The following is a 17,288-nucleotide window of genomic DNA, read 5'->3' on the forward strand; positions in this document are numbered from 1 at the left end:
TGCTCGGCCAAGACCAGCACTCTCTGGCTGCTTTTTGGTGAAAAAAGCTGATTGGGACATTAAGAGATACAAATCTAAATTAAATGACCATGAACAAAGAAAAAGAGGTAGAGAGAGAGAGAGAGAGAGAGAGAGAGTCCGGGTGTTGGAAAATTAGAGCTCAGGAAATATACTGTAGAACAAATGATGAAACAGGAAATAGGAGAGGAAGAGACAACACTATAAAAACCCAACCATAGAATACTTCCTATCCACTATATTGGTTTCATCGTTGCTCTCAAGTCATCCCGCCCCCCTCTACTGCTCTCTCTCTCTCTCCAGCACTCCCTCTCTCTCTCTCTCTCTCAGCTGCTCTTCCTCCCCTCCCCTCTCTTCCCGTGGATGGTTTAGCTCTCTCTCTCTTTCTCTCTCTCTCGCGCAGTCTGGTGGAGCCGCACACAAGGATTAGAGGGTTGCTGTGAGTGTCTGCTCAAAGAGAAGAAGACAGAAAGAGATCCAAATTCTCTAGAAAAGGATAGCCTTATCATTCTGGATAAGTGTTCTGATTTACCTTTTACACAGGCTCTACCTCTCATCTCATTCCCGCCTATCAAGCCACCCTATTGCTGAGCCTTCACCTGGGGGAGGACAGATAAGCCAAGGGACTATCTAGCCTGGACCTCCATACAGGGAGCCATGTGAGCAGCACCCCTCCACCCACTTCACACTACAGAAGTCCCCCCACAGTCTGCACTCTGATCTGGGGAGCGCAACCAGGATTTTTTTTGCCCCCCCCCCCCTCCCTGGAACCTCCACTTTCAGGGCTTGCGTGGAGGGACTCTCCAGGCTCGGCATACCCCAGCGGGAGCCACTCATCTCGGGGCACTGGTTGGGGTGTGAGTGCCCCCTGGTCTGGAGGCCAGCCAGCAGCACTCCAGCACCATGGATTACCTGTTTGGCATTGTAGTGCTGCTGTGCGGGGCGGTGCAGCCGGGAAGAGGAGTTGAGCCCAAGCACAACGTACCCAGGCTAAAGCTGTCATACAAGGGTAAGCCCATTCTCTGTTCTCCCCTGACTTCAGGATATATGGGACCGCGGTGGTGGTTGCTGGCGCTTTTAGCATAGACTAGCTCGTATAGACTATTTTTCTTGCCCGTGGGTGCTCTTCCTTGCTTATCTTTTCATCCATTCTTTCTTATGTTGAGTATCTTTTTTTCCTCCTATGTTTCTGTGTATCTATTTCTGCTCTCTCGTTCACTATTGGTCAGCACACAGCATCTAACTTAACCTCTGTATTCCTCTCTCCCATTAACTCACTCCTTCCTTCTTACTCGCTCTGCCTGTCTCTCAGAATTCACTATTCTCCTTACAAATAGTCAGATTGGTTCCATATGCTGAGGAAGGGCTCTTGCCTGAAGTTAAATGTATATATTGGCCCCTGTACCAATTTTCCCCTTGTGCTGTCCCCTTCTGTTAGTACTGTACAGCCCTGTTAAGTGCTCTGAACAGGCAGTAGAGCCTCTGTTTTAATGGCTTCTGTCCCAAAAACTCCTAAAAAAGGGGGGGATCTGCTTTGGGCCTGACACAGAACCTTTCTTTAAGAAGGTTTCCTGACTTTTCATTACTGCGTCCTAAATGGATCCAACAGTTGGAGAGTTTTGTTCACATGTATGTTGATTTAATGCTCGTGCATTAGATCATTTATTTGCAAAAGGATTGAACTGGTTGAGAATGAGAGGGAGTTTCGTGTGTCTTTTTATATCGTGCACGTGTAAGTTTTTGACGTATACAGCAAACATGTTATTCTCTCTCCTTCTGTGTTATTTTGAGGGGAGACTGCGGAGCGCCGGTTCTTCCTCTCCTCCTCCCTCCTTCTCTGTCTTTCTCTCTCTCTCTCTCTCTCTCTGTCTCGTCTCCTCTCTCACACCCTACACTAAATCAGGCTCTTTGTAATAGCAGACTTTTCATCTCCGCTAGAAATAACTGGCAACATTTTTGGCATATTTTGGGAAGGTTTTTAATGTTAGTGAGGGAGGCTATTGTGGTTCTTTGCCCTAAAACATGACCTAAAGTATATGGCTGGGAGTGTGGTCTCTCAATTCTTTATTTTAGTCCTGCCTCCCTCGTAAAACATGCCCTCCTAAAATTTATGAACTGGCTGATTTGCCGTCGTTTTGCAGCTGACAACATGAATGTGCGGTTGAATGTCCCCTTGTGTGTTTGACTGTCACCCAAAGCTTTGGTTCCTCAGATAATTTCAATCTATGCTGAGGGAAAATCTGATTTCAGTCTCGAAGGGGGTGAATAAGATGTTTGTCGCTCTAATTCCTTTTCTATCTTTAGCCGAGACGTTTGGTATAACTTATGTTTAGAGGCCTGCTATATGACATGTTTTATTCTTCAGATGAAGTGCAAGTTGTAATTTTGGTATGGTATATTTTTCTTTATCACCCTTTCAACTTCCAAATGATGTTTGTCTCTGTTAGATTCTAAATCTAAATAAAATACACAGCTTTTGTATTTTAACATTTAATAAGCTTGTGCGGTGATGTTTCGGTGCGGTTGGCATATCACAATGTAAGATGTTAAGGCGTGATGACATGCATTGACCATGTGAACAAAATAAGTCTGGAAAGAATCATAGTTGAACTTACCTGCTACATTCATATATCCCCTGGGTTCCATCATGTCAGTTCACACGAAGCCAAGCCTCTAGGCATGATGAGAAAATGTCATCCCTTCTTTTACACAGCCATCTGTTTAAAGAATGCAAATATAGTTCCCTCCTGCCCCCTTTTGTGATCCTCTTCGCTGTTCTGTCTGACAAGTGAACATGTTGCTGACAACAATACCAGACAAGAGATATGTCATCAAGCATCAAAGCCTGTATTGACTGTATGAGTGATGGATGTGTATCGTCAAACCAAGAGAGCGGGTCTGCAGGGAGAGAGTAGCCTGTCTTGATAGATGCACTTTAGTGGATGTGCAATATTTTTGCTAAAAGTACATCAAAGCCTCCTTGTTTGTGTGTGTGTGTGTGTGTGTGTGTGTGAATGTTCTTGCCACATCTTGGTGTGAGGACTCAACACCCTCTCTTGTGATTTCCCCACCTTAGACTCTAAGCAGAGTGTGTGTGTGTATGTTTTAGCAAGGCAAAAATGTGTCAGGTCTGGCGTGCACTCATATAATTAGACACCTGGTTTTGTGCGTGTGTCTGTGTATGTATGCATCGGCTCACAAATGTGTGTCTTTTATTGTTATGTGTATGTGTGTGTGTGTGCAGCCTTTCAAGAGCATCTGAATCAGTGTTTCTACAATTATATGTGATTGCAAACTGCTGTTGGCTTCCACTGTTGTCTGTTGTATATGTACGCATGTCAATTGTGTGAGTGAACACGAGTTGGAAAGGCATGGGAGTGTATCATGTGCCACTGCCTTTGTGTATCGCTGCTTGCCAGTGTCTCGGGCCCACAGGTGTTTGATGGCTCTCTTGATGCCTGTCAGGGGACGATTCTCAGTTAACACCCTCACTGTGGTGGATGAAGGGAAGGATGGAGGCACGGTGGGAGCGATGGTGGAGGGGAGGAGATTTGCTTTAATGAAGGAAAAAGCTGGCAGACTTACAGTAGACGACGCAGAAGGAATGGAGGCTGGTCGTTAAGTGAAGTGTCACTCATCCCCTCTCCCTCTGCGAAGCCGGCATAGTAATTAAGTCAAATAAACGACAAGGAGGAATCCTCTTGGGAAGGACAGTCAAACAAATGCTGAGCAAAAGAGTGGGCCAGTCCCTCGAGTGGGACGACCACATGAGCAGAGAATGGAAGAGAGATCGAAGCCCTGGAGTTAGACAGTCAAAAGAATCAAGCATGGCCTGTGATTTAGGAAAGTCAAATAAACACAGAGCATGTGAGTGAGCGGGGTCCCATGAAATCATTCTCAACAGTGGCGTGGCGTGACTTTTCCATGATGTGGGGCCACAGCCCTAGGTAGTTCTGTATATTGGTTGGTGCTAGATTGGATGAGTCAGAGGGACAATTTGCGAAACTCTTGCAAGATTTGTACACTAACCTTAACCTTAACCTCAACCCTAACAGCACTTGTGAGAGTTTGTCCTTCCGGCTCATCCAATCTAGCATTTACCCTGTGTATTTTGGCCATGAGCATGTGCCGCACAATGTAGCAGAGAGCCAGCTGCTGGTGGCTAGCGACTAGGCTAGCAGTTTCTAAAAGTTTTTAAAAAGTATCTTTTATGGGGCCACTTAGCAACTGCTTTCACTTTACAGTTATCACCACAGTACAACAACCATCCATGTGCAATTTGCCTGCTTTCAGGGGGTAAATCTTGTCTAATAAGGAAGCAGCAATTGGGTGAAAATCGCCAAATCTTGCAACACTTCTTGGGCGTAAAATTTACCGACCCAGATCCAATTATTTTCTAGCGTGCGGTGTCAACTAATCAGGTCTCACCGGGAAAAGCTGAACATATTACAAACATACCACCATTTTGCAGAGAAAAGTACACCCTTTGGCACACAAAGATTGTAGACAGCGCTTTTTCATTAGTCAATGCGCATTTCTGTAATTATGTATGATTTATATGAGAGTACCAATTGAAATTTATATACATACACACAACACAACAATTACAAAACTTTTTTTCATTAAAATATGTATTTCACAATTGGAATTGCAAGAGCCCTAACGCCCTTAATGGACCACACGCTCCTGATTCTCAAATGAGTGCTGATGACAGGCCTCTAGGGACAGATAGTCAGACAAAGTGAGTCATTTTCTTCTTCTGGAGAGGACAGCCGAACGACTGCAGAGTGAGCAGTTTGTGAGTTAGAACGACAGAGGAATGGAGGCAGGTAAGATAAAATGACCTCTCATGGGACGGCTGGCGCAGCAAGTGCAGAGTAAATGATTTCCCGGTGGGGTCAGTTAGACATTCAGCAAAAAAGATCTGGCTTCGCGGGGACAGAACGATGATCACAAGAGTTAATGATTTTCTCTTCTCCTTGAGACGGAAATAGCTCTTACTCTCCTTGCCTCGACTAGTAACATAAGGAGAGGGAGGCATAAGGTGAAACTCAAGTCCAAGTTAAAATAATCTTGCTTAGCAAAGATATTAGGCATGTTGATAACATTTCATCAAAGGTTGATGTGTTTGAACCACTGATACAAATCAATTTCAGTTGGCAATACTTAAAGGAAACAAATGGCAACTTGATTTCTTATTTAATACTAGAATCTAAAAACACCTAGCACTTAAATTATTATCTCAGGTACTTTAATGTTGCACAACTGAGTCTGTTCAATGCTTTTGCTGCACTACTGCTATACAGCATCCGTATAAACTGCAAGGATAAAACAATAATACTCTCCCATGGTTCAATACATACCTGCACACAATCACATTCCCGAACACACTGCATGTACAGCGCTCTCTTATACTGTAAGTAGCCATCAGGAGGAACACTGACCCCTAAAGGTCGATCAATGCACATACGTCACAGTGAATGCACAGAGAGCAAGGGGGCAGATCCGTAGAACTGCAAAACGTGACCCTATTGTGATCCCTAAAAAGGAGCCAGCAAGCTACACTTTAGGACTTTAAAGGCCTCGTTAAACAACCTGATAATTACCCTCGGCCTGTGTAATTACGGAGCCTACTGTATGACCTCTTAATGCCATCACAGCCGCCCTACGCTGGCTGGATGGGTGGAACTGAGGAGGAAAAGACAGAGCAAGACTGAGAAGGAGACAGGGAATCTGGAATTGGCTTACAACCCTTCAAAATAGACACTTGGTGTGGAACCGCACTCAACGCAGTCTGGACTCAGCCCCATAATAAGCCTGTCTGTTTGAGCATGTCCATGTGTGTTTGTGTGTAGGCGTGCCTGCCTATGAAAATATGTATTGTGTGTATGTTTGTGGGTGTTTGCGTGCGTGTTGGTTTATCAGTGTGTCTTTTATATGTGAATGAACATCTGACTGAGTCTCCCTCTCTTTTGCTCTCTGTTTCTCTCTGTTGTATCTGTCCATTCTGTGGGCTGGGGCTGACAGAGCGGATGTAGATAATTATAAGGTGTTCTCCCAACGCGGCAACTTTGGAGATGTCTGCCTCCATCTCTCTCTCTCTTTCTCTCTCTCTCTCTTTCTCATCGTTCTTTTCTTCCTACCCCCCTCCTCCCCCCCCCTCTTGCGGCTCAGTCGCTTCTCAAGGAACCACAACACCGCAGACCCTAAGTACAATCTTCAAGTAGGCTGTGTGTCTGTGTGTGTGTGTCTGTGTGTGTGTTGTCTCCTTTTCCTGTCTCTTTGATTGCAGCTCAGTTGATACATGTCTTCTGGCTATCCTTCTTTTCAACTCTATTTGGACACACACTCACACAAACACACTGGACTACCCTCATCTTTGCTCCCACACAGCCACATTCCAATAGTATAAACCAATGTTATGCAGTGGCTTACTTTTCAACTATGCCCATATGTTACATCCGAATATATCGCATTTTCTTACATTGACTCATATACCTGACCACAGTGTTTGGTAAGCTAACCACCACAAGTTGATAGATGGCATAATGAAGTGTGAGTAAGTGTGTATTCATGCCGACACCCATTGCTCCGCAGATAAATGTGCAACGACACAACCGCACATGCAAAACAAAAAGCCATTCATCAAGTCATTGAGCAATCTGTCACATGTTTTTGTCGTAGTTTTACATTTGCATACTAGTACAGTGATTTTAACAGCACTGTGCATTTTGTGCTTATTCATAGATTGTTTCATATGTGTCTTATCTTAATGTATGTGGTTTAAAATAATACAGGGATGCAGGAGGAGCAATTATGTTGTGTTATTATTATCCCGTGTTTTCCAAAAAAGGCTGGAATAATCTGTGAGTTTTATGACCTTTCGATTGCTTGCGTCCGTAGTTTTGCTTTCCAAGTTGGTGTGTGTTTTGGAATGTCATGTCTTTCCCCAGTCTTCATAAAATTTCCCCTAATTACAGTGCTATTTGCTTTAGAGAATTTTAAAAGAAAATGATAATCAACAGCAGTCTGGATGTGTGCTCCTAGGTTGTAACAGGAGGTAGTGTGAGCGCAGTGTGTGTTTGCTCAAAGATTAATGTGTGCACGCATAGCAATTGTGTATGTTCAGAGTCAGTATGTGTACATAAGCACTGTGCGGACATGCACGCAGGAAAAATATCCCGTGTCTTTGCATCTGTGTTTGGGATGGAGGCTTGGGTTACAGCGTGGTGCAGATTGCTGAACTGTGGGTATGAATGGGTCCTGCCACCTGCTAAGTCTTGTCAGTCAGATGGAGAAAGGGCGCACCGTTCAATCTGAAGAGAGTCGTGTTACAAATGAGGGGGACATCTCTGCCGAAAGACAGCCTGAAAGGACTGATAGACAACAGACGGACACGGACAAAGAAAAGGGAGTGGCAGACTAACAGAAATATATTTTTAAAAAGTAGAAAAAAATCAGGTATATAATGATTTTGCACAGGACTTTTATTACTGAGGATGTTCAGTGATTTATTATTTTTATGAGCTTTGTTAGCAATTTTAATCCAAAATGGACCATTTTGGTTATTTTTAATGTCACATTTTAAGGTCAGCTTGAAATATCAATCCTTTAAACTCACTCTGAGTACTTTAAGATTTAATCTGTCATAAAAATGAAACATAAAAAGCAGCATGAAATGTGTAAGGATTTTGTTATGGCTCAAAATATCAGGTTTTACATCAGCACAGCGGGGAATGAAAAAATCTTGACTTTATATAATTTTTTTCTTATTTAGGAAGTAGTAATGTTATTCATCATCATTTTCCTGTACAAATGCATTTCATGAAATGCATTACAGACCCTCAAATGATGTTGCACAGAGCTGAAGCGTGCATCTGCGCCTGTGGATTTGTGTCTCTGTTGCATTGACGCGTTCGCTGTCACAGTTTGCCTGGGACACATTCGGATCTGTAGCTGTGCCTCATTAATTTCTAATAAAATGGCAGAGCTGACATTCAGCTACACCGTACAGCTGACAGGCTGCACTAACAGGCAGTGGCTCCAGACATGACCACGCTAACCACAGCCTGGTTCCTCTCAAAGTCGATCCATCAAACTGCCTCGCGATAGCACTATCTCCCTCTCTCTGCACAGCCTTGCAGAGGAGTGATACAGTGATTTGTGAGTGTTTGCATGGATACAAATGGCCCATTTTGCTCCTTTTGTTCGTATTCAAACAAGCTTGTGACTTTAGTTGTATATTTGCATGTGTGTGTCTGTGTGTGTTTTCCTTAAAAGTAATAGGAACCAGAAAGTCAAAGCAGCCTGGTTATACATGAACATTTAGTGGTGTGTGAGTGGGCTTTCTGTGGTAGGCATGGCCAAGCCTCTAGCCGTCTGTGGTCACAGCACTGGTGGAAAACCACTCTCTGTGGTCCAGCCATCCAATGACAAGAGGAGACACACTAATGAAATGGTTCCATATCCAACCACTTTTGTTGTATGTGTGCTGTTTTTTCATGTTTCTGCCTTAGTTTTCTGTCACTATCCTTGATTTCCATCTATTTGTCTCTATCTTTTAGACTGTTGCCCGCTCCGCTTTTCTCCTGTCAACTCTCTCAGTATTCTCTGCTCTTGTGTTTCTGAATCCCTCCTCACTCTCTCCGTCTTTCCTTCTCATGGGAAAACAGGAATGCTGTGTGGTGATGAGGAAGTCTAGCATTTGGGTTGCGAGAGATGAATGGTGCTGTATGGTGAAATTCAACACATACTTTGACTACTCATATAGATTCCGTGTGGTTTGGGATGTGGTTTCGTTTGCCTTGTTAGTGCCTCTGATACATATCCTATGGTTGAACATAATCTGAGTCATATTTATCAGACAGAATATGGTATTAAAACATCCCATAAGAGTAGTACTTACAGTATTTGACTATGAATTGTGGCTATGAGTCACTTTGGTTGAAAAATTGAAATTTTAGTTTCTATTTCGACTGAAACAGTCTTTTGTAGAACTGTAATCAGAGAAAATTTAGTCATTCTTTGTGCAAAATAATATTACGATGGATTCAAGGGCAAACTTCTCATATATTTAGTGTGGTTTTAATGAAGAATCAATCAACACACACTTTTTCACACCCTCAGTCTCCATTCTTTTGGATTTAAACACACATGGCAGCTTTTCTCATTTGTAAAGTTCATGACACAATGTGTAAGGTAGCGCATTTCCTGTCAGAGCCGTCACTCAGCTGCACCTGAATGAGAAATCCAATGGCCCAGGTTGTGTTATACAGACGGTCACCATGGAAACCAACCCACACCTGCTACTGTGCTTAGGAAGGGAAGAGAAAGGGAGGGAGAAACAGAAAGAGAGAGAGAGAGAGGAGGTGAACTTTTGAGGCATGTGTGGATATCCTTGAGCTTACGATAATATTTGAACACTTTGTTAAGCAAAGCTCTCAGCAAATTTCCATGGGGCGGCTGTCTCGTCTTTTTTTCTGACACCTGTGTTTTGTGGCTGAGGCCATCAGGGGAACAGCAAAAACATACACCGCACCACACACAGAGAAAAAAGAAAGCATTCGCAGGCAGGGTTGGGAAAGACGGTGAGTTTGACATGCCAAACCACTGGAGATATTACAGTACTGTATGTCTTTGCTTTTCTGAAGCTAGCCTTGTATTTGAAAGATAAATATGTGTAATTCTCCGCGCCAATTCCTTTTGAGCTGCCATTTTCTTTTCAAACTGTCTTTCCTCCCCGCCTGTCAATGAAATAGCACTTTGTATTACACAGACACAGACTTACTCACACTGAAAAACCACAGAAAGACAACTATTGGGTCGAAGTCACGCACTTTCTCCCAGCTGCTGAAGAAAAAGGAGGTGGTGTCAACGAACAGGAAATGAGCAAGTAAAAGGTGTCACTCAAACACTTCTTTACATATCGAACACTCTCCTCCTCTCGTTTGAGCCTTCACTGTATACATGAACGAGAGAGAAACACTTAAAAGGTGTTGCATTAGTATAATGGAATATTACCCATCTGTTGAATCTCAGTCAAGTGTTTTCCTCCGTCAGGCTTTTATGTTTCACGTTACTCAAACACACACTCGCACAGCCGAGCATACACACATTCAGATAAACATAATTTAATGCCCTGTCGCCTTTCTTTCACGGGGTTTCATTATTCTGCTATTGCGTGGCGTGTAGGCGTCTAAAATGCCTGCCTGTTTGGAGAATGGGGGAGTGAAGAGTACTCCACAGACAATTGCACTTGAATTTTGAATGTAGTTTTTTTTTTTTTTTTTTCCTGGGGCTTTTTAAGATAAGAGCCAGGTTATTTTCCATAATGGAGTATGACAGAGGGACAAATTATAATATATTTGAATGAATCACTTGTTTTTTGCCTGTTTCAAGAAGTGTCCTTGAATATACGATGTGTGTGCATGGAGAGAATATGAAAATGAGGACTTATAACCTCAGTCTGGTACGTATATAAATATATAGATAAGCACATATAAATCGTCCATCGCTCAACAACACACAGATGCACACAGGTGTGTCTTCATATTTGCATCTGTGTGTGTACATGTGCGCATGTGATAGCATGTATACATGTGGCTATTTGTCCACCGTGCCTGGATGTGTGTACTTGAAAGACGTGTGAATGAAAGAGAGCAGACAGAGAATGTGTGTAACAAGAGAAAGTGGGATAGAAATGGGAAGGGGAGGCTGAACAGAGTGTGTGTGAGTGTGTGTGTGTGTGTGTGTGAGGCAGCAAATGGAATGCATATGCACACACGAGCATATATGTTGAAATGTCTCCGTGTGTCCAGTGGCTAGTGTAAGCAGACTGTGTGTGGCGAGGGAGCGCGTGGCGTGTGTATGGACGTACACACATACATGAATGAGAGGATGTGTGTTTGAACATGTGTGTGTGTGTGTGTGTGTGTTCAGGGGTGAGCGTGTGGAGTGGGGGGAGGGGTGGGGGGGGGGGTGGGAGGGGTGTATATGGGGCCAGGGAGTGTGCAAGAGGTGGAAGCTGCTGAGTGCGCTCACTGTTCCACCAGTTCATGCTGCATAAGCAGAAATACTGATTGGATTACAACTTAGTCTTGGAAGAAGTATGTGTGTGTGTGTGTGTGTGTGTGTGTGTGCTCGTGTGTGTGTTTGTGTGTTCAGGAAGAATTGATGTGGTGTAAACATTTAGGTCAAAATTAATATATGCATGTCAGTTTGTGGGTGTGGTAGGTGTGCATTTTAAAGGCAGAGCATAGTGAATTCATGCTGAACCTGTTTTTGTGTGTGTGTGTGTATTATTGTATGTATATGTTCACTGAATGTGTGTATGAGTGCTTGTCCTTTGCCTGGTTACTATATTTTGTATGAGCTGTGCTGTGTGCTCTCTACGTGCCTGTGTTTCCCTTTCCAAACGAGCGTGTCTGTGTTTAGGTTGGAGGTCCTTAGGTGATCACGCCCCAGTTCCCCCAATTCTCTAAACCACAGTAGATCCCAGCTCAGATAACGCTTCTCTTTGTGTATTTGTGTGCGCGCAGGCTACCTCATCTTTGTCAGAGATCGCCACGTGTTAAAATATGCGCGTGTGTTTTTTCCTTTTTCGGCCCATGTGGGGGAAACCTTTCGTGACAGACCTCGGAGGCTGCCATTTTGGACCGCATTCCTGGCTAGGAGGTTCAGCTCCGGCCTCTCTCTTTCACATAATTCAGGTCATCATGTATAGAGCCAAGATAGCAGTGAAGAGGAGTTGAGATAAATCTCTCCCAGAGGAAACAGAGAGAAGACAGAAAATATTGTTATTTGTCTTCTGGATTGTTCAGTTGTTTGTCCCTGTCATTCTTTTCTTCCCCTTCTACTTGCCTAAAACTATTAACTTTTCCATTTCACTTCAGCTTTTATGCCTTTCTAGCTTTCTGCCACATCCATTTCTTTTTCTGTTACTTCATCATTGAAACATTAGAAGACCTCCTCTAGTGTTCTGTCGACTGGAAATCACATTTTCTTACTTCCTTTCTCTAACTCATTTCCTGACCCGGTATTGTCAGGTGTGGTAGTAAGATTAAGGGGTTATCTGAATGGCAACAAAATGGCTCTGATGGCGCTTTTTAACTTCAATATTTGATTCCTTGTCAGCGTAATATGTACCTTAGAGTATTGTAACACTGCTTTCCTGTGGTGGCAGATGTGCCAGTGTGTATGCCAGGAAGTTGAGGTGCATGGAATGGTCATCGTCAAAAAAAAAAAAGAAGCTACCTACACACACACACACAAAAAACACACATACGCTCAACCCATCTGTGGTACAGTACAAATTCTCACAGAAGCACACATCCACAGTCCTCCATTCATGCCCACACTCACCCACTCCATTTTCTTAGTCTCAAACTTAGCCCAAACTGAAATCCAACTGACGCAGATGAGCTGCAACCGTCTTTATTAGGTGACGACCACTCCTTCTCGCGGTCTTCATCCACGCCACCGGTACTCGATACACAGAAACGGTTGACACACCACTTCCTCCATCTCCCCTTCCATCAATCCCTTCTTTTATGGAGACACAGATGTCCAAGATCTTACACACTTTGAGTGGGCGCAGATGGCTCCTATAGCAGCCCGTCAGTCAGAGCTTTTGCGGAGAGAGCAGGGAGATCACAATCCACCGGATTCTACGCCCATACTGTACATACAGTATGTGTTTGTGTGCACATGTGTGCTTGTGCTGGTCTGCTTTTTCCTGCGTGTGTCCATTCTATGTGGTGACACTGATGAAGATGGATGATGTTGTGTGATAGTGAGGATGATGTATCAGAAGACTGTACCTCTGGTGCAAATAAAAAGCACATGTTCTGTATCCAGTAGAGCGACCGAGAGGCAGATGGTTAAGGTGTTAATTCAATTTATGTCTATTTATTTGTGAAACAAATGTTACTGTCATTATATTTCAGAGCGGCTTACACTGTATGAGCAACTGTTGATTGACATACTTTAACATTAATTGCTCTGAGAGTCAATTTGCCTGCTACTCAGTTAGCCAAAGATGTTGCATTGTTTTATTCGTAATTAAAATTAAAGATAGATCATTTTATATGTGTTTGGGTGCCCAGGGCTCTTCATAATAGAAAAATCTAGTAATTAGATGATGTGACGGGGAAAAAAAAGCACCTAATAGAGTTTCTCTATATTGTATTATTGGTGCTGCTTTTAATATAAATGGATGAACAATAGATATTGAATTTACTGCACATATTTGGTTGACTTGGACAATGAACTTTTACTGTTTACACCATAACAACAACTCTATGTGACCTATGTTTTTTTCTTGCATGTGCTAAGGTTCACTAAAACTAAAACTGTTCATTCTAACATTTACCGGCCATGTAATCCTAGGTTAACTTAGTGTCAGGAAGGGAGTTTGGTTCTTTGTTAATATAATACTTTGGCTGTTGTGACAGCGCACGCTCTTCAGAGTTGGTGGACCTCATCTTTGGTGATTAAATGTTAACTGATTGTCAGAGGTCTGACTGGAGTGGCTCACACATAAAAACTTGTGGTGCAGGTTTTCATTTAGACTGACGGTGTTAGTACAGCTCATAGCACTTTGTACTTTTGGTACACCTGAATGGAACACTGTTTAGAAGCACATGTGTACTGTGTCACACACTCATTAATGTTAATTTACATAATAACCCATTTCCAGCTACATGCCACACACACCCACACATACTTACAAACACAGAGTCTCCCCTGGCCCTGACTCCATATGAATTATTCAACCAATCACACGGCTGAACAGTCTGAACTGTGTCCCTGATTGGGACATGCTGTGTTCACTTCAAATGTCTCACGCTATAACCTGACTGACGTGTGTCTGTATGAAAGTGTGCGCAAATGTGTACGTGTGGAACAACTATTAAGAAAACATGAAAATCAGTTTGTAGTTTCATACAACAAAACATCTTGATTAACTACGATTTAATATTTTTTCTTTGAGGCTAAGAAAAACACAAATTTTACTCTTATCTTACTATCTATCTCTTACTATGAACTGTGTCATTAAAACAGAGCTATAGTTAGACTCAGTACCTCTATATATATAATTTGACAACATATTAGTTGTGAATATTAGTGTTTTATATTGAATGTTTATGTAATGAAAGAACCACATGAATTATTCAACAATAATTGAAACTTGATTATGTCCACTTTTAGTTTTGTTTATTTTACAAGGTTTTCCTGAGGCAGCGTTTGTTTTTCCCATTTTACATCTGTTCATCCATCAGTCCTGTTGTCAGACATTTCCATAGATCCAAGAATCGGCATCATTTTTTTTTTTCCTTCTTTTTCTTCCTTTTCAGAGATGTTAGAGTCCAGCAACCTCGTCACTTTCAATGGCTTGGCTAACAGCTCGAGCTATGACGCTTTCCTATTGGACGAGGAGCGAGGGAGACTACTGGTCGGCGCCGAAGACCACATCTTCTCATTCGACCTTGTCAACATCAACAGAGACCACAAACAGGTAAGATTCAGATGTTCTGAGCTTGATTTCGGCTACAGTTTCATTAAAGTTTATAGGTCTGTGTGAGCGTTGAATGAAGTCTTGTTCTTTGTTTCAGAATGCAAGGTATTATTTGAGCTTCTCTTCTCTTCTCTTCTCTTCTCTTCTCTTCTCTTCTCTTCTCTTCTCTTCTCTTCTCTTCTCTTCTCTCATTGCTGCTCCCTCTGGAGTCCATTACTCCACCTTTTCCTCCCTCCCCTCATCCTTGCCACTGTCTGTCTCGGTCCAGACGGGGCTGTCCATAATTCCATTACTCCACCTGGACTAGGTTAACAGTCTTTTTATCTGATTCGGCCTGCTATGATAGACACACAAGACTGACACAGACTTGCCTGCAGGCTGCAGAGAGTTGAACAGGAGGAATGAAAGTGCTCAGATATACATAGTCAATGCAGGGAAGGAGAGTGTGTCTCTGAATTATTTTTGCCCTTGGCTCGGATGTGTATTTTTTTTTTTTTCCTTTTTCGCTCTTTTGTTCTGATCTTTGCATCATTACAAGATAAAGGCCAAAAAGCAGTGATTAAGCAAATCTAATGTAATTACCCTGAAATGTGCAATGCAGATTCCCAAGAGAGGAAAACTCAGCTGATCTAGAGAGGAGATAAAGTCTAGGAATAGAATAAGGAATGTGTGTGTGTGTATGTGTGCCAAGGACACACGCAAACGTTATTTTATGGACATAATAATACATGTCCAGCACGTGTATGTGCATATATTTCCATTGTCTGTCCACATCTGTGAGGCCACCAGTGAAAAAGTGAGCTCAATGGCACCCAAGTTTTGAGTACATAATCATTCCCTGACTCATTATAGCTTACACATGCACACTCATACATGCCATGTGTGTTTATAATTCATGTGACACCAGAGGCCACAGATGGATTTGCCTTAATGACAGTACAAAACCATCATTTATTTGACAATGACTCTTATCTTTTCAAGAACAAAGTAGCAAAAGCATGTTTTCCATTCAAATGTTCAGGGAAAAGTGCAACCATATGGTCAGCATTTGAACTGTAACTCTATTGTAGAAAAATTTTGGATGTCATAAGTTTAGCCAAAACCTATATTTAGAATACATAAAAGACTATATTAACACTGCGAGTGCATGTAGAGGGTAACAATTTTACTTATTCCTACATATGTTGTCCAGCTTCACATAAACACAGTTTGTTTCAGATGGTTTTTCATCATTTTCTTTTACCTAAACCTTTCTTCTACCCCACTTTGATGCAGTCTATCTTTAAAGTGTATAAAGACAATCCCTTATTTATCATATGTGGAAACGAAACTAATGGTATTGCTAGAGCTTCAGTGGGGAAATAAAGGAGTGAATAAACTCGGGATTCTCAAAACATGACAAATCCAAAGTCATTCTCCTGGAATTATACAAATCTTCCTTCCTCTGATTCATCACATTGACTCACAGCCTTCCCATTTCATGAAACATCATATGAATCTGTCCTCTCCACCTTCGGCATAATGTGACTATGTCTATTTCTCATTTGCACAGATTGCGTGGCCTGCCACCCCCTCTAAAAGAGATGAATGCAAGTGGGCAGGGAAAGACCTTGGGGTAAGTCCAAACTCATGATAGCATCATCGTTTGAGCTCTTCCCTACAATTTTTTGCTTCTATTGTTAGCTAAATTATATGTCTGTATTGTGTCGCTCCTTGTAATTCTTGAGCATTTTCTGGGATGGGATTTTTGTTGACCTAGCCACGTTAAAAACGCTAACAAGATTGAAGTAACTATCTGGGACCAGCCTCCTTACAACTACTTAAGCACTGTACAGATGGGAAATTAGCTCAGATAAAAGCGATAGTAGCCATGTTACATCTCTTAGCTCTGACGTACTCTACTCTCTATCGGCCAACACCCACAACCTAACACACAGAAATACACTATACGACAGATGTTTGGTCACAGTAAGGTGTACACAGAGTCTTAGTGGCAAGAGCATAATGACATATTACCTTAGAGGTTGTTTGTCCCTGCAGTGTACAGTTTTATGTTTAAAGTATATTTATAGATGTGCCTCAGAATACGTGCATGTGTGCATATTTATGTGGGAGTGTGTTATTTGAGTACTCGTTATCTGGCGCGGAGTGTTAGCTCACATGTGCAATCCTGCGCAGGTTTGCTGAACACATACTACATGCTGTCGGTTTTGTTTGTGTGTGCGAGGGTGTTAGAGTGTGTTATCTTTGTGTTGCTGTTTGGATAGGCCCTCTCTGTGTTGTATCTGATCTTAATTTCATGGCTGGATGAGTCTGGAGTGCAGCGGGCGCAGGGTTTTAGGATTATACAGAATTACATAGTCCTTTTAAAATCACAGAGGTTCCAGCGGGGTCTAACTCACTGCCAGCTTTTTGGGTTTCACACACAAACACAAAGTCAGAACCACACAGGCAAAAACTGCACCTTCGTTCCTTCACACAGTGGAAAGAGAGTGGGCTCTGGCAGTACAAAATCTCGCAAAACACAATGATGAGGAATTTGCGTGCTGTAAAAATGTTTACCCTTGAAAATGAGGCGGTGAGAGCAGAGACGGAGTGCAGCAAGGAGAGGCCTTGATTAGGACATTACTAAAGCATTCAGAGCTCCCAAAGTGATGCATTTCTCCAAACCACAATTTACAGCCGCAGAACAAATGTAACAGCTGCCCCCCTCCAAAATGCCTAATAGCTGTATCATACTCTTTGGCAAGATGAG

The 17,288-nt window shown here is 42.5% G+C and overlaps 1 protein-coding gene across 1 annotated transcript in view; it reads left to right on the forward strand.

Moving 5' to 3' along the window:
- The first annotated feature begins 252 nt into the window (after positions 1–252).
- The window catches only part of sema3aa (sema domain, immunoglobulin domain (Ig), short basic domain, secreted, (semaphorin) 3Aa), a 33,017-nt gene continuing 15,981 nt past the window's right edge, over positions 253–17,288 (forward strand). Inside the window, exons 1-3 of the mRNA XM_067581759.1 lie at positions 253–1,027; positions 14,373–14,533; positions 16,086–16,148. Coding sequence (XP_067437860.1) covers positions 922–1,027; positions 14,373–14,533; positions 16,086–16,148 — 330 coding nt within the window. The 5' untranslated portion in view covers positions 253–921. The remainder of the gene's footprint in view (positions 1,028–14,372; positions 14,534–16,085; positions 16,149–17,288) is intronic.

This window comes from Thunnus thynnus, chromosome 23 (assembly GCF_963924715.1).
Source record: "Thunnus thynnus chromosome 23, fThuThy2.1, whole genome shotgun sequence".
Lineage (NCBI taxonomy): Eukaryota > Metazoa > Chordata > Actinopteri > Scombriformes > Scombridae > Thunnus > Thunnus thynnus.